Here is an 18,308-nt window from a genome sequence, read left to right as displayed (position 1 = left end):
ACAAAGGATCCAAAGCAGGCTCTGCACTGACAGCAGAGAGCCCAATGTAGGGCTCAATTCACTAGCCATGAGATCAGGGCCTGAGCACTTAACCAACTGAGCCACCCATGTGCTCCTAATTTTTTAAAAAAATATTGTTGGATTTGGTTTGCTAATAATATTTTGTTAGATTTTTGCCTCTATATTCATGAGAGATAGTGACCTGCAGTTCTCTCTCCTGTGGTGTCTTTACCTGATTTTGGTATCAGGGTGATACTGACCTCATAGAATGGATGTGAAAGTTTTCCTTTCTCTTGTATTTTTTTGGAATAGTTTGAAGAAACAGGTACTAACTCTTTAAATGTTTGATAGAATTTGCCTGTGAAGCCGTCTGGTCCTGGACTTCTGTTTTGGGGTTTTTTGATTATTGATTCAACTTCATTGCTGGTAATTGGTCTGTTCAAATTTCATTTCTTCCTGCTTTAGTTTTGGTAGGTTATATGTTTCTAGGAATTTATCCATTCCTTCTAAGTTGTCCAATTTGTTGGCACATAGGTTTTCATTATATTCTGTTGTAATTGTTTGTATTTCTGCGATGTTGGGTGTTATTTCTCCTCTTTTGTTAATAATTTTATTTGGCATCTCTTTTTTTCATGAGTCTTGAATGAGGTTTACCAATTTTGTTCATCTTTTCAAAGAACCAGTTCCTGTTTTCACTGATCTGTTCTATGGGGTTGTTTTTTTAGTTTCTATATCATTCTTTTCTTTTTTTAAGATTTTAGTTTTAAGTAATCCCTACACCCAGTGTGGGATTCGAACTCACAACCCCGAGATCAAGAGTCACATGCTCCACTGACTCAACCAGCTAGGCAACCCTGTATCACTGATTTCTGCTCTAATATTTATTTAACTTTATTTGTTATAATTAATTTCATTACGTTAAGTGTTCCCAGGATATCACAGGAGAAATTTACCTAATACGGGTCAAAGAACACTTTTCTGTAGAAGTGGTTTGGACCTGAGAGCCAGAGCAGGGGTGGACATCACCTACATACAGTACAGATGAGCTGTATTGTATGGGTGTGGGGCTGGGAGCAAATCCTAGATAAAGGGAGACAGCATGAGGGAAAGCTGTGGTATGAAAATGAGCTGTCTCGTTTTTACATTATTTCACAATATCTAAAGAAAGTCTGAATTTCTATGTATAATTTATATAGCCTAAGGAGAGGTCTGAAACGCAAGATTCTTGGAAGTGCGGTGACTTGAAGGATCGGTTTTACCAGGGGTTTGACTTAAAAATTGGATCAATTTTTAAATCTGAGCCGACGTTCATATGGTGAGTACACTAGGGCCTTAAGCAAGGATGACCGTTCAGAGCTCTGCATGCGGGTTCTACGTTTGAGGAAGTCCTCCAATGCCACAGCATAGGCATGAAGTGGGCAGTGATGGAAAGTCCTGGTGGGAGAAAACCACGGGAGAGATCGCTGAGTGGGTTTAGGGAAAGGGCTGCCCACACCTCTGTGGAGAAGCTACATGTAGATTAGACTTGCTCTGCACTTCTTATCAATTAGCCCTCTGCTTCTTCCTAGAGCATCAGCTCGAACAATGACAAGACCAGGCAAAACGACCATTACCTAAAAAGAGTGAGGAGTACCACCTATGGGAGTAACATTAAATTTCATGGTTATTTAAAAGCTACGAGGCTTTTACTGATCTCGGGAGCAGAATTCTTACTTGTTGTTCTGGCTCCAGTCACAACCGAACACCGCAGCGGGGTGCTTGTACCTGTGCAACACTTGACCGTCAACTGTTCGGATAATGCTGAAAGCAAGTGTGACATATTAATAGAAGAAAAAACACCCTAAATACGTTATTCACAAAAACAAAGCCAGAATGGTTTAGTTCAAAAGGATAGAGACCTTGTCTGCAAAGCACAGGGAACATTTAAAAGCACGGTGTAATGACCAATTATAAGTATGTTTACATCGGACACTATTAATTATGGCGATCCACTCAATTCGGAGGTGATAAATTTTGATTTAGAAACTATTAGTTGAGGAAACACCTAGTTTAATACATGTATTTGAAAATGAGGATCTAACTGACATAAGCATTTGACTTTTAGCTTCAAAATTCAGCAGTTCAAAATCCGTATTTATGGCAACCCATTTATAATGCCGGCTGCATGTACTATTACACCAAACCCGAGACACAGAACTTATAACATTTTTCTGGCAAATTCTAATGCCAGAAAGAAGTTCTAACACCCGACTGTATATCATTGCCAAAATGCAATGACTATTGATTCCATTAAAAAAAAAAAAAAAAAAAAGCTGTGTATAAATTAACGTATTACAGGTTTTTCTAAGTCTCTAGAAAAAACCGTCTCAAACATCATTAGGCCAATGAAAACTTCTGGAACTACCTGGGAGTGGTGGTGACCTATGCTTACAAACGTTTAGTCACTGCCTGTGGTATTGATCAAATAAGCGGGGTCCTGACAGTGCATGGGAAAGCTAAATGTGTATCAGCTAACCAAAAACCTCAGAGGCACATCTCTTGTATTTGGCTATTTACCGATTAGCAGCAAATAGTTCTTTTCAGGGGGAAAAAGTCACTAATATTGTTATTTCTGAAAATTTTAACTTCCTGGTGAAAAGATCTTCGGTTTCCATAACAACTATCTTTTTCACTGAAATTTAAAAATGAGGAAGAGAAAATTGGGCTGGGGATTGCAGAACCTAACAGGAGGCAATGCTCACTATATTCTCAACAGCCAGGTGTGTCTACACCACCTGTCAAAGATGACAATGCTTAGAGCTCCACGGTAGCATCATTTGCTAACAGACATTTGTTTAACTCAAAGGCAATTCTTCCCTTCCATACATTTCTTGGAAACCTACTTTTTCCTGGGACTTAACAGAATGAAGAAAGCACATACTTCTGAAACACAGGGTCAAAGATAGTAGTCACCTAAAAAAAGGCATCTCCCACATGTATTACTTTATTCCTCCTTGCAAAGGCTTTTCATCCTTTTATAAATAACAGCAGCTACAAAAGGTGAACAAGTTTCTAGAGCACTTGTTATCTCTTGAACCACTTGTAAAACTAGAATACCACTCCCTTAAAAATGTGGTGAGGATTATTTAGGCTCTTAGTGAGAGGTCCTTAAAGTTTCTTTGAGGCAATTCACAGTATTTTAGTTACATCTCAGGTCGTAGTTCCATTTAGAAAGGAATTATTGGTTTATGGGTTTTAAACATCACCGCACTCCTATTACTAATACAGTAGAGCAACACAGCATGTGCCTAGATGGGTTTATATATGTTTAGGATAGTTGCTAGCGCTGTACAAATGGGATCTCACCGACTGTTTTGATGTATGCGCTAACACGATACAATCGGTATTATCAAATGTATTTTTTATAAACAGGATAACTTCATACACAGTACTTACCAGAAACCGTCACCACTGCAGGTGGCTATTCTTTTGGAATCTTTATGACTCCAGGCAACGCAGAATATTCCGTTTTTTCCATGCTTCAAAAAATGCAAAATACCTATCAATAAAAAATAATTCACCCCTTTTTTCTCATATTTATTTACTTCTTGTATTGCTTTTCTATTAGGAAGTTGCTCTAGATGACACTAACAGAGGCATTATTGTCAACAGCAGAAAGCTGGGTATATGCTTTTAAAATGAATAAAGCTATCACACTTAAGAAACAAAACCTCTGTCTTGATGTATAAATTGAGTGGCTCTACTCATTTTTTGCAGACACTGGCATAGAGGCAGAATCTGCTTCCTCGGCCGTCTGTAGAATAAAGCTCTGCTTAATGCCTTTCCCCGAAGTGCCACTCGAGACGAAGACAGTTATCTATCTGCTTCCTAACCAGGGGCTACAACTACAGTGTACGAAATACTGCAAGAAATTGTTATTAGTGACTGTTCTTCTAAATTTCGAAGTTTCATTTTTATAGAAACAGAGGAGAATGGATTTAAGGTTATTCCTACAACAAATCACTCTATGCTGACCTGTTCCTCTACATTCTTGGGCTGGGGACGGGGAAGGGACAGAGTCACAGGGAGCATGATAAAGATTTTTAAAACCGCAAGGAGTATATTATTCATGGGAACGTCATTCATCAACAGGGATATGGGCGAATAAAAGTTGCAATCAATCCATTTCCAACTTTCATTTAACTTTAAGTTCAATTGTGGCTGCTGCTAGGGAGAGACTAAAGTAACTTCTTACCCTGAGTTTTAAGACTCCTTTACTAAAATGGTCTCTAGTTGGCTCTTTTTTCCTCTTCGGGGGTTGAGGCAGGCAGCTGTGTAACGACGGGTACAAAAATGGAGGTGGTCTCTATACTCATGTAGTTGAAGGAGTGGAGGCCTTCCGTCAGCCTTGTTTGTCCCAAGGAAAGTGCACTTACGGCTTGAAGACCGTACCTAACTCGGTTAATTAAAGCTGGCATTGCCCCATATTTATCATCCTAGAGGCAGGCACTTTTTAGATCAGTCTCGACTATGCTACTGAATGCCGGGAGTCTTCCCGTATGGACATGAGAGACGGCCCCGATGCCAGGATGCAGGGCTGCTGGAGGCCGGACGGGCCGCGGTGGCACTGATGGACACCTATTTGAGGTCACAGATGCCAAGATGCTCTTAGAAGAGATCAACAGGACTGACACCTAAGGATAACATTTTTCAATTAAGGCCAAAAGTTTCTTTCTCGAGTTCTTCTTTTCTTTTTACATGACCACTATGGGATAGGTAGTGTTCTTGGTGGGAGGGAAGAGGGCAGGTTGGGGGCACAGCTGAAAGGGAAGTATTGTGATGCAGAGAAAGGGAGGGTTGTAACTACATGGTCCTTCGTCAAGGCTTCGTCTTTGCTTACAGGTCGTGGGTAACCTTTCCCTAATATGCTGCATTTGCCGCATTACTTGAGTGTCCCCTAGAACATCGAAGCTGCTTAACCCTTGTGGGAATATCAGATTTTGCATAAGTGGTTTGAAAGCCTGAAATATAAACCATTTTCAAATGAATTATATATTCAATAAACTTTAATAGCAATCATTTGAAATGACTGAAATTTTGAAATGGCGAGAGAGGCTGTTCCTATTTCCCTTGATTCACACCTAACACATTCTAACAAGATCACGTGGTTTCCAAATATCAGTGGTACTCTGTAGAATACGGGCTGGCAATTTAACTCCAGGCAGAAGTCAAGTACGATCTGAGACACTGCAAGCAGGAAGAGGGGAGGTTTTCGTGCTTGCCGTGGAACAACAGAATTTGAGAAGTGGAAGGAAATCCAGGAAACCGTATAATCCAACTTCACCATCTCACAGGCGAAGAACCCAGTTCAAGACATTAAATGACTCTGCCGGTGTCAGAAGCTGGTTAGTAACAGAATTCAGGCCGTAATTTTGGACTTGTTCTGAGTTCGGTCTTTTGACGACAACCAATTGAGTATCTGCCTAGACAATTCTGTGGAGGAGGATTCAGAATTCCTTTGAATTTCTAGGGGCGCCTGGTGGCTCAGTCGGTTGAGCAACCGACTTTGGCTCAGGTCATGATCTCACGGTTTTTGAGTTCGAGCCCCGCATCAGGCTCTGTGCCGACACCTCAGAGGATGGAGCCTATGGAGCCTGCTTCTGACTCTGTGCCTCCCTGTCTCTCTGCCCCTCCCCCACTCATGCTCTGTCCCTCTCTCAGAAATAAACATTAAAAAAAGAAAAAGAATTCCTTTGAATCTCTAATGCAATTTTAGGAGAATTTTTACATCTTAGACCCATCTACATTTTTCAGAGTTCATTTCAACATGTGTATGTTCTCTTGGATTTTTTTCTAAGGGACAGAACACAATGTCATCTGGTGATTATTAAATTAAGAGAGAAAAACATTTACAAAACATGAGGCAGTATAAGCCATCATACTACTCAGCTAGCAAAAAATAAACCTTACCTCATTAAATCGCTGTACCATTTTGCCCCTTTTCACATCCCAAATAAAAGCACCATTTCGGGACGTTGCACCAGCAATGCAGTTTAAGTCACCTTAGGAAACAATTGGTTAGACATGATACAATGTTTGACACATACGTAATTCTTTTCAAAATGTAATTTTTTAAAAAGTAAGACTTGTACTTTGTATTAACAGTTCTTTTTAAATGTTTTATAATGGAAATTATGAAGTATATGCCAACAGAGAAGAGTATAATGAATGTAACCATCCGAGAGTTTCAACAATTACCAAACCACAGTCAATCTTGTTTTGTCCATAGTCCCTCCTGGGTTGCATGGGAACAAATCTCTGACACTGTATCATTTCATCAGTAAATACCTCAGTATGGATGTCTAAGAGACTCTTTCATTGACATGAACAAACTATCACAATCACAAATACAAAAACTATCAATAATTGCTGAATATTATCACATTCCCATCAGTGCTTACAATTTTCTTTATCTTACACCTAGTTAATTTTGGGGGAGGGGTTAGGAAAGCACTTCTGTAGGCAGAATCATAGAAAAAATAAAAAAAACATAAATTATCTTTTTAAGAAATAAAAAATCTGTGAAAATCAAACTGCTGCTAAGTTAGTAAATGGTCTAGGACTTAAGTATTTTTTGCAAGGCAGACAAAGAGAGACTTTGTCCATTAAAAGAAAGGAAGAGTTGCCATGTGCTACCTAGGAGTAAAACATGGAGTAAAAACATGGAGGAAATGATAAATTATTAGAAACTTAAAAAAAATATAAGTCCTTACCATGTTTCTAGTATTTTCATTCTGCTACCCCTTTGGGTTCTCAAATTACTGGGGAGAAGCTTCTACATAAATCTGCACTTTTTTTTCTTTTCCTGCGGTAGCTACTCTAAAATTATGGCAAGTTACACAATCCTCTCTACTCTACTTCCTATCGACCTGCATTAGCCTTTTAAATTTTCTCCATACTTAACTAAAGAGCAATTCATCGGTAATCACATTTCAAAATATCAAAGAAAAAAAACTTAAGAATTTCCATTTTCCAACATGTTTACTTTCTTCAGGCAAATTCTCAGTGTAGAGTGAAATAATGCTTTTCAGTAATATTAGGTTCTGGGTTACGATTTCAAACAATGGTTTTTACACTTAGAATTTCTATTTAAGTTTTAGGGTTGAGACTTCTATAACATTCTGTAGGAGGAAGACTATCCAGCTACTAGCTGCCATAGTGCTATGTCACTGCATCGGCTGACCCAGTTCCTGCCTCCCTAGCCAGGGGCCCTGCTAAGCAGAAGCATATGGCACTGACCGAGAACACAGGCTTCAAAGTCAAACTGACAGCTGTTCACACCTTGATTCCACCACCACCCACTACGCACATAACCTTGGGTAAGTTACTCAACCTCGCTGACCTCAGACCCTCTTTAATAAATGTTGGTCATCACAAAAGATAAAATTGAAATGAAATGTGAATAAGGCAGCAGGTAAGAGACCTAGTTAGGTCTTTTAATCAGTGAAGTAACTTTTTGTTTTCAATTAGCCTTGTATGCATATTGGCACTAAGTATGTTCTTAAAAGAACAACTACTGTCATTAAGAGTTTGAAGTAAAATCGGCTTCTGGATCTTCTCCTGATTGTTAGACATAAGGGCTAAATAAAACAGCAGTAGGTTCCTAGCCTTTTTTGTATCACAGACCTCTATGAAAAATCTGATTCCTAAGATAATCTTTGACAGACATTGGCACATACACACATATGCTAAAACTTTTATGCATAAAATCCAAGAGACTCCCAGAATCTCTGAAGATGTCTAAAACCCTCGATAGCCTATAAATTCAAGGCTAATCATCCCTGTGCATGAAAAGATAATCTCACAAAAAGCTATATCCTGGTTATATGTGGATTTTAAATTCATAGGTCACCGTTAGCACAAGTAAGGAAAACATTCTATATACTTTATAAAGTGAAAAATTCATTTAGGTGTGTAAAGTGATTTATTATAGGGCAATAATGTTTTGAAAACAAATGTCAGAAGTTTCAAGGACATCTCTTCTCTCCTTTATGTACAGGAAGGTATAAAGACAGCATCTTTCTGAGATCAAAACAAAAGACCCTATTCTGGCAATAACAGTTCTTCAATATTACAAAGGTGAACTTTATATAGAATTACATAGTCACAATGGAACTGTGATGATTATATAATCATTCATATTTACAAATAGCTGTATCAGGGAAAGATATGGATTATAATTTTTTATTATTATTTTTTTTTACTTTCATGTGTTTGGCTCATATGAAAATTTTAAGGAAAACTTTTATCATATAAAATGTGTTGTACCTTTCAAGGCACAGCTATACAAATGCAACTAAAACCAGAAGGGTCAAGAGGACCCTTACTGACTGTGGTTTTCGTAAATGATTATGTCACATAGAAGGGCTCCGAAATCAACGGACCTGCAGGGGAAGTCTATTCCTAAACCCCACAAAAACAGAACCAACATACATACTAGAACTTATTTGCCTCTACAGTCATCTGGAGCAAGATGGCATTGAGAGAAGAATATAACCCAAACGAAAACAGAAGTTAAGAAAGTCATTTAGCTGTATTTTTTTTTTTTTCATTTAATTGTATTCTCTATTTTAATGAGCTGAGCCTTACCTGGAGCCCATGAGAGGGAGTAAACAACGCCTTCGTTCCCCGGGGACGTGTGCACGGCTGTCAACGTGTTTATGTCCCAGACTTTTATGGTGCCATCAAATGAAGCTGTCGCCAAAAGATTGGGGTCGTCGGGTTTGAATTTGCAGTCAAAGATTGTTTCCACATGCCCCTGAGAATGCAGCACAAAGAAGTCAGAACTACTGGGGACAATTCATGTGATTCATGAACAAATGACAGTGTCTAATCAGGTGACACATGGACCACGGTTTCAAACATTCATGTTAAAATAGACAATATATACTAACATGGTAATACAAAATGAGAATCGCTGCTGTGGTTGAATGTTCTCTGTGCTGTTATTACTATACTCTTTTATACAGATACAGATTTTATTCAACCACAATACCTCAAATCAGCAACAAAATACAAAAAAATTCCCAGGTGTCCTTTGTCAACTTCAATTCAAAAACACAAAACATGTCTTTTCTGATTATTATATTCCAGAGATTTATAAAGTGGGCGCCTGGGTGGCTCAGTCAGTTAAGTGTCTGACTTTAGCTCAGGTCATGAGTTCACAGTCATGAGTTCAAGTCCTGTATCGGGCTCTCTGCTGTCAGCAGAGAGACTGGAGACTGCTTCAGATCCTCTGTACCCCCTTTCTCTGTCCCTCCCCAGCTTGTGCGCTATGTGTCTCAAAAAATAAATAAAAATACTAAAAGAAAAGAAATGTATAAAGTAATTAACTATTAACAGTTACTGTGTCTTTCCGGTAGCATAATAAAAGACGAAGATAAAACTGAAACTATAGGTCCTTGAATGCAACTATTCTCTTTTATACCATGATGTACGCCAAAAGAACGTCATGATTTTGGGAGAATTGAAAAGTATCCAGCATAGCTTTGGTTTTTAATTAGTCTTGTTCCAAATTTTCTAACAACTTTATTCTTTAAAAATTGTAAGGAAAAAAAAATCACTGTCTCTTCAGACTGGCAGACATTATCAAAATGAAAGGAGCCAGTGCAATAATTTATAATCAAGGACTGTTTTTTTAGAACTATAAAACGTTTTCTAAATAAAACATTTCGAAATGAAGACACATTCTCAATAGAAACTCTACTGAACTTCGATGGCATGACTACTCCTTTGCTAATAGAAGTTGTTACAAATTTAAATGTAGTTTTGTATTTTTCTCTCTTCCCTTTCATAAATTATTTTGTAAGCAAATGGTAATCTGAAGTATAAGAAGAGTTCACCACACTGGGAAATAATTTACATGGAAAGAAAATTAAATAGTCTAGAAAAAATCTACAAATGCAATATTTAAAAATAACTAAGCTACACATTGTTACAACATTTTTTTTGGTTACCTTTCCATTTTTTTGGAAGATGAAATTAAACATGTCCTAAAATGATACAGGATTAGCGATTGTTTCCCTCAAAAAAATTTTTTTTTTTTTAACCAGGGCAATTATAGCTCTAGATCCCTTTTCTAAGTTTTTCTACAGAAAACCAACCAACACTTCAAGGTTTCTTAAGTATCTGGATCAGTCTAATGCAACACGATATAATTATATGCCTTCATTCAACTAAATTTAATAAAGTCTGGCTGTATGGCAGGCATGATTTCATGTCATGGGGATAAAAAATCAGACAAAAACATGAGTCCACAGCGAGTTTGTATTCTATTTTACACAGGGGCTTAATGATCACAAGAACAGAAGTTCACAGAATCAACAGATTTATTGTACTGATTCGATAACAATAAATCTTAGGAGAACACTGAACTCAACCTTATTCATTTCACAGATATGAACAACAAAGCTTGGACTTGTCCTTCCTTCTGAAAGAATACTGGTTTCTTATTTTGCTTCCAACATACAGTACAGAAATGTAATTTCCCAATACTACATGAAGGATCCACAGGGTGTACACAAAAACGGGAACACTACCAACCATGTGCAGTAATCATGATAAAACTAAATACTAATGAAGTTTAATGCTTAGAATTTTAAGAAACATAATAGTTTTCTTATCATTCTATATAAAATTCTAAAATGTTGCAGCCAACCAAGATAAGGTCCTAACATACAATTCTTTGCAAAAATAATTTTAACAATATTAATATGCAAGTAAAAGTAATTATCATATGCTACCACAAAATAAGTGTTGTGTATAAAGGAAGGAATGACTTACCAAGTCCCTAAGAAAATCCCACTTCTTGGCTCCTAGGTCATAAAGCCCAACCCCACCATCCAAGAAACAGCACACGACGTGACCGGGAGGAAGAGAAAATGCTTGATTCTGTGTCAAAGTTGGGGGAGGAACTGCTTCACTTGTTGAGGACGTATAATGATTTTTAGTTGGAGACTGGGTTGAAACTAAAAATGAAAAGAATAAACAAGTAAGTATTTATACCAACGGCTTCCCATAGTTTATAAAGATGTCCCTTTGTTTCCTTTTATCCAGAATTTATATCAATAAACCGTTAGACGATAACCGTATTTTCTGCCACAGGAGTAATTCAGCAGCACTGTCAAAAACCATACGCACATCTATGTAGAGGTGGAGGTGATTTTGCAAGGATATGTATAAACGTGCAGGTGGAAAAAAACGGATGAAAATTAGTTGAGTGAGGAACCACAATATGTGGTGAATACTGGGTTTCTTATCTCCCCATAAATTAAAGCACAGCATGATTATTTTTTAATTAGAATCTTCTCTCAAAATGCTGACTAACGGCTTACTTCCCCTCTACAGACACAAACATGCATGAATGTTTTTATTTTAAGGCTAATAACGCTCTTCCACTAACTTCCAATCCAATGAAAATATTTTTGACATTATTTATAATTCAAATTTAGCACCCAAATTAAGCATCACAACTCTGACGTACATTTACATCGCAATTTTTCTTTCTTCTTCCTTAGGTTTATCTTTACTGTTCATATATTCCCATTTCTCAACTTTCGATTATATTCTTTGCCTCATATTTGGTCTTCTTTCAAGAAGTTTTGCCTTAGAATGTGAATATTTTCTTGCAAACACAAATCAAAGTAATGACACTGCTGTAAATGATCAGACCAATCTATATTAGTTAAATAGTGGAATATAAATAAATATTTTCCAGTAAGTTCTTTTTGATCCAAATAAAGCCTTCCTTACTACATTCAATTTGATAATATTCATTTCTCAGAATCTGAGAATTACAGGAAGCCCAAACTAGCATAAACCATGAATAACAAAAAAGGCATTTGGTTCAACAAAATTCTGCTGACAGTTTGGTTAAAATTAGTATGTTCCATGGCTGGTTATTCTAATATTTTAATTTGCTGACATTATGGGTGATTGTGACATTTAAAAAAATTGTTTTTAATGTTTATTTTTGAAGGAGAGAGAGACAGAGTGTGAGGGGGGGTGGGCAGAGAAACAGGGAGACACAGAATCTGAAGCAGGCTCCAGGCTCTGAGCAGTCAGCACAGAGCCGGATGCAGGGCTCGAACCCACAAAGCGCGAGATCATGACCTGAGCCGAAGTCGGATGCTTAAACGACTGAGCCACCCAGGTGCCCACTGTGACATCTTTTATGTACCTATGTATCTATAACTTACCTTTTTGAAGAATTTGGTGACTATGTCTACATTTGAAAGTTTTCATTTTCACATATTTTTTTTTATTCCACATTTTGTTACATTAAAAAATTGAGGAGGGGAGAGGAATGAGATAGATATCTAACAACAAGTAGCCTGAAGTGATCTACTAAAAAATCACAAGATGGCTATGTGCTTCTTTTTATTTTTGGTATTATCTCTAATGGGCAGGGGCAACCCTTGTAATAATAAAAAAATATGAAAGAAGAGAAACTGTAATAGTTCAGTCATCCCATGGTAGCAACTAAACACAAATAACTTCAAAAAAAATACAGGATGCATGGATATGCTGGCCTCCAGCACAGGACTTGTCTGGCCCTAATGGTTCTGTCCCCTCCAGTTTCCAGGATCCAGGAGTGTTAGGCCTGCACAGCAAAGCTTAAATGTATGGAAAGCCTGGAAATGTATGAAAGCTCTGCCAACACAGAGACCTTCCCCTACTTGCGTCACCCACTAAGTTCGATACCAAATTTGCAACCCAAACCATAGGACTTTGATTAGGTCGTGCTAATTTTTTATTGTATTCTAAAGAGGGACAGCAGTAAGGAGGCGTCACGAACTCTTGAACGCTCGATCATTAAACTCCCTTCCCCATGTTTTTCTCCGATCCACACAAAAATGAAAGCACTACGAGCCACATGGAGCAATCATGATGGACTTAACAGGAAGTCAATCTCTTTTCCCTCCCTTAATTTGAATTAGGAAAAATTCTAAACCTCCCCCACACGCCAGACGGTTTCCTTTAGAGCTTAAGTGTATTTTATTATTTATCTTCATTAAAAAGCAACAAAAGATAATCGAGAAAAAAGGTAGACAAAAATAAATAATATCCTAAATAGCAGCTATGAGTCCAGTGACAACTGGTATTCACACATGTAACATATGTTCCAGAGCCTAGGTTTCAAGCATTTGGGTTCTTTCGACTTTCTTATAAACCCTACAGATTGTAAAAGAGCCACAGGTAAGACACAAAATGTCCTAGTTCAGACCAATTTTATTTGATCCCATTACTCTCGATATTTGCTATTTTCACAATGATCATTGCTTCATTTTCCCCATGTAGATAATTTGAGATTATCTTAACATTCTCATTAGCATTTTTTCCTCTTTTTAAATTCATTAGCATTTAAAAAATGTAACTTGGCTCTAAACATTTTCAACTTAGTAATATTAGATATTATGTGGCCTTAACGGGTCCTTTAGTACATACATTGTCAAAGGCTATTTTTAAAAATCTGCTTTTCAGGAGCATATAGTATTTGGTATGTCTATATATCATTATATCAGTCACTTCATTTGATAGCAACAAATCTGACATTTTAAAATAGTACATTTTGATGATATTTTTACTTACATTTTTTTCTTGGAGGAGAATTAAGTACATGTAAGCAGTGAAACCCTGTTTTCTTTAGTTTAAAATTATCTATAGGTGTTGTTCGTGAAACATTCCAAATACGCAAAACACCCACTTGAGAATCTAGTCGGATGAAGAAAACAGCATTGTATTAACGAATATTATTTGAAATATGAAATGCCCAGACATAAAAGAAATAACAAAGACCTCAACTTGTAGATTCTTAGCACCACTTATCAACACTCTTCAAACAATATTGCACAATAACACAGAGAAACAGGTGAAACAGTACTCATCCTTTACATTTTTGGCTCGTTTTGCTTTCACTTTTCTGTTCCAAATCCTCTCCTAGGGTGAAAGACTGCCTACCTTGGCAGTATCCCCTGAAAAGGTTATTATCCGAGTCTGATCACAAAAAAGGCAGCCCACTGCCACAGTTGCTTCAGGAAAGCCATCTAAAGAAACTGTCCACCGCTAACACTAAGTAATATTTTGTCTTTCAAATGCTGGTAAAATGCTCCCTCGCCCGCTTGTCAGCAAACAAGGACTACCTAAGGACAAGTCAGAAAGCTCTCTCCCTTCCAAAAAATCCCACCTGTTATATACAAGCTACTTTGGAAAATATTCTGGCAGTGCCTCACATGATTAATGAAAGCCAGCCTAGGACTTGCCAGCTGCACTCCCACACATACGCCCAACAGAACAATAAACACGTCCACACAAAAATCTGTAGGCAAACGTTCATCACAGCATTATTTACGACAGCAAAAAAAAAAAAAAAAGTGGAAAGAAGGTAAATGTCTGTCAACTGATACATGGCTAAACCAAGTGTGGTATGGCCACACAATGGAGTAGTATCCTTGCACAAAAAGGAATGAAGTACAGACACGCACTGCAACATGGATGAACCTTGAAAACTTTACGGTTAAGTCAAAGAAGCCAGACACATGCACTGAATCATTCCAGTTCTCGGAAATGTCTGGGGTAGGTAAATCCAGAGAGAGCGAGCAGTTCAGCAGTTGACATGCACTCCTGTGTGCACTTGGGGCTGTGGACAGCAGCTGACGGAGAGTGCCTGCTAATGGTTACAGAGTCTACCGGGGCAACGACAAAATGTTGTGGCAGGAGGTGGTGGGAACGGATGTACAACTTTGCGCCTACAGAAGTCGCTGAAGTCTACACTTCAAAATGCTGTTTTATTGTATGTGAATTTTAACTCCGTAGTAACGAAAGCATACTGAAAATGTTCATGTCTGTCATCAATTACATCCTAGGAAGTGAAAGGCCATTGCGATTATTTAAGTGAGACTCCCTGCACTTCCATGTGTGACGTAAGTACTGAAGGATGTAAAGAATTTCTTTAAGACGGTGGGCAGCGTGAAAACTCTCTTATCACACATGAAGCAAATGTGGGAGGTAGTCACCCAGTAGCTCAAAGTGCTCAGCCTTTCAGAGACTTCTCTCTTGGACCCTAAGTAAACAACACCAGTAGTTATTTAACCCTCAATTACCATTTTGGATGCCCTCATTTTCCCTTCCCATCACTTCTGAGCTTTACCAATTCTCTCACAATTAGGCAACCACGAAGGGGCTTCTGTTGTAGCCATGGTAATAAATTCCACTTTCATTTCCAACCTACGCTGAAAATGCCTTGGTCTCTCTCGGTACCCGTGGTCCCCGACAACCAAAATCACCGGTGAGGAAACAAGCTCCCAGCCAGGTCAACCGTTTTTCTAGTCAGTACTTTTCCCGTCATCCTTCCATGCCCGAAACTGTATTGTCCGTGTGCTCTGTATGCACGTGAACACAAAAACCCGAGCGCACGTGTGTGTACATGTGTGCTCATACAGACTATATTCCAGTTTATTATCAAAAACCTGGAAAACTGGGCCTTAATTTCGTTTTTATCATTATGTTAATGACACACAATATAAAGGAAAGTAAACTAGGCATTTACTGTAATAAATAATACTGGGATATTAATTCATTTTACACAAAATTAACCAATAAAAGGGTATCATTTCCCTGACTCCATTAAAGAATAAACATATATTTAAAACTCTGGGGACCAGGGTAAACTCACCTCCAGTGACAAACATCCCGGGAGCACTGGGAACCCAGGCCAAGCACTGGACAGAAGCCGCTGCACTGGGAAAATTAAATGTTGTGATGCAATAAAGGGATTCCGAATCTAGCAGGCGAATTCCAAAGTGCAAATTAGCCACAAGGAGATAATCGGTAGACAGCGGGTCCCATTCCAGGGCTGTCACTGGATCTTCTTCATCTGTCCCTTCAAGAGAGTCAGGTCTCAGAACATGTTTCTGACTTTTACTACCTATTAAAATATAAAGAAGAAAGATTTTAAACACAATGCTCAAAAGAAAATTATTGAGGGGCGCCTGGGTGGCTAAGGCGGTTAAGCACCCGACTTCAGCTCAGGTCGTGATCTCGCGGTCCGTGGGTTCAAGCCCCGTGTCAGGCTCTGTGCTGACAGCTCAGAGCCCAGAGCCTGCTGTGGCTTCTCTGTGTACCTCTCTCTGCCCCTCCCCGGCGCGTGCGTGCTCTCTTTCTCCCTCAAAAATAAATAAAAACATTTAAAAAGAAAAGAAAATCAGTAACTGCGATCCTATTAATTTTCTCTCTGCATAGTGCTGAAGTCTGGCATCTGTGTGCAGAAGTCACCATGGACACTTGAGCGCAGGAGGATGTGGAAGCCTCAGCCGCAATCCCTAGAGCCCAAATGCTTCTGTTTGTTCCCAAAACGCCAAAGGAAAAAGACGCAGATAAAGAATACCAATGCTCTTGTCATCAACTACTACAACTACAGTGTGTAGGGGCGGGGACGTGCTTACCAAGAGGAGCACCCTGGAGTGATTAAAAGCACAGACTGGGCAGTGGACTGCCTGGGGGCAAAGCCTGGTTCCACCACGGACTAGCTGCGTTCTCGGACAGGACACCGAGTCTCTGTGTACTCGGGTTCCTCATTTGTATGATGGAGAACAGAACAATCCTTAGCTTGCAGTTTTGTTAAAGATTAAGGGAGTTAGCTGCTTACAGGGCTAAGAACGGGAGGGCCTCTTAGAAGCAGCGTATCGGTATTTACTGTCCCTCCTCGTGCATCAGAGCATCTGTCGTGACCATAACTCACTCCCGACATCAGGTACAAATAAGGCAGCCAGAAAAACAGGGACATAAAACGTGTGGAACCGAATGAAGCAAAGAACGATCAAACAATCCTCTTGTGCCGTCCCAACTGAGCTACAACTGGCAAGAGGGAAAACATGCTTCTGCTGATACACCACACAGGGCTCCAATTAGCCGGCCTCGGTTCCCAGAAGACCGGCAGTGAAACAACAGAATTCAGAGGCCATGATGTTAACACAAAGAACCCACTCCTCCTGAGCACTATAAACCCTGCAAAGCGTGTTTACTAAACCATACCCCACTGACAGACACCAGAGCCCTTTCTGTAATCTCATCATTACACATTGTTTTTCAACGTACCAGATTATAAAAGCAGAAAAAATAAATTTCCTTGGATATATCTGTCAAGTGAACTGAACACCTTACAGTTTCTGGCCTGGGAGTAAATTTGTCAGAATACACTGATCTTCATAATGCTCATCTTACAAGGGCAGAATTTTATTTAGAATTTTTACACATAAAATCATAGAAGGCACATGTGATGTTTCATCAAAATTTATCAAATTTTTGCAATCATCATCAAGAAAAGTTTGGCTCTTCTTGCCCCAAATAAGCACCTTGCTAAAGTGCTATTTGATATAAAAAACAGTAATGAATATTAAAATAGCTATTCACTGTAAGCCAGAGAGAAGAAGAAAAATGATTCACCTAAGTTGTACTAGTTATTTCTTAAGTAATTTTTAGGTATTTGCATATGACAGTTAATATCAATGGCTTATTAAAAATATTCCAGCATTCAAAAAAAAAAAAAAAAAGAGTAAATGCTAAATATTGAAATTGGGTTGCTTCAAAGCCCCATACAGTCAAAATGATTATGAGTTATAGCCATTGCTTCCTATTCTGTCTAGTACCAACATTTTTATTATTAAAAAATAGAAAGCTAAAGCTGTAAAATTTTACAGCCAGGCATTAGAACAAGAGCTGATAATACTTTCATTATTTTATATGTATTTATGTTACTATTATTTATGTTCCATTTTATTATACAAATATCAGACAACTTGTGTTGTCAGATGAGGACAGGAGTGTATGAAAAGACTCAGTAAGAAGATGAGGTTGACAATTTCTGTATGAAAAACAAAAACTGGGGCAAAGGAAAACTAGGGCCGAAAAATAAAATAATGAGGATAATGTATAATACACATATCTGTTCAAATTTTCATTTTGAGACCAGCAGCCCAAGCAAAGTGGAAAGAAATCAAGAAAGGTTACATAATTCAGGGTCCACAGGATAAAAATAAAACAAAAAGACACAAAAAAAAATGTGCTCAGGAGAAGCACAACTTTTCCCAGAAATGAGACCAGCAATACATGTGTCCCGTGTGTTTTCAAAAAGGGAACACAGCATTACATAGGGACAATGTCATCAACGTTCCTAAAATAAAACCATGCAAATTTGATTAATGCACATCCTTGGAATAACACCAAAGTCAATTCAATGAAAACATTCCTATTATGAGGATAAAAAAAAAAAA

The 18,308-nt window shown here is 38.2% G+C and overlaps 1 protein-coding gene across 11 annotated transcripts in view; it reads right to left on the bottom strand.

Annotated features, from left to right (window-relative positions):
* WDR17 (WD repeat domain 17) overlaps positions 1 to 18,308 on the bottom strand; it is a 113,526-nt gene that overhangs the window by 35,151 nt on the left and 60,067 nt on the right. For 10 of the 11 annotated variants that reach the window (XM_040489850.1, XM_040489852.1, XM_040489853.1 and 7 more), the window contains 7 exons: positions 15,713 to 15,964; positions 13,630 to 13,752; positions 10,822 to 11,006; positions 8,629 to 8,797; positions 5,950 to 6,041; positions 3,436 to 3,518; positions 1,714 to 1,800 (listed from right to left, as the gene is read on the bottom strand). In XM_040489850.1, coding sequence (XP_040345784.1) covers positions 1,714 to 1,800; positions 3,436 to 3,518; positions 5,950 to 6,041; positions 8,629 to 8,797; positions 10,822 to 11,006; positions 13,630 to 13,752; positions 15,713 to 15,964 — 991 coding nt within the window. The remainder of the gene's footprint in view (positions 1 to 1,713; positions 1,801 to 3,435; positions 3,519 to 5,949; positions 6,042 to 8,628; positions 8,798 to 10,821; positions 11,007 to 13,629; positions 13,753 to 15,712; positions 15,965 to 18,308) is intronic. The other variant, XM_040489855.1, reaches the window with a different exon arrangement.

This window comes from Herpailurus yagouaroundi, unplaced genomic scaffold, assembly GCF_014898765.1.
Source record: "Herpailurus yagouaroundi ecotype Mexico unplaced genomic scaffold, PumYag 181, whole genome shotgun sequence".
NCBI classification, from domain to species: domain Eukaryota; kingdom Metazoa; phylum Chordata; class Mammalia; order Carnivora; family Felidae; genus Herpailurus; species Herpailurus yagouaroundi.
This window is presented reverse-complemented; position numbering and strand designations above follow the sequence as displayed.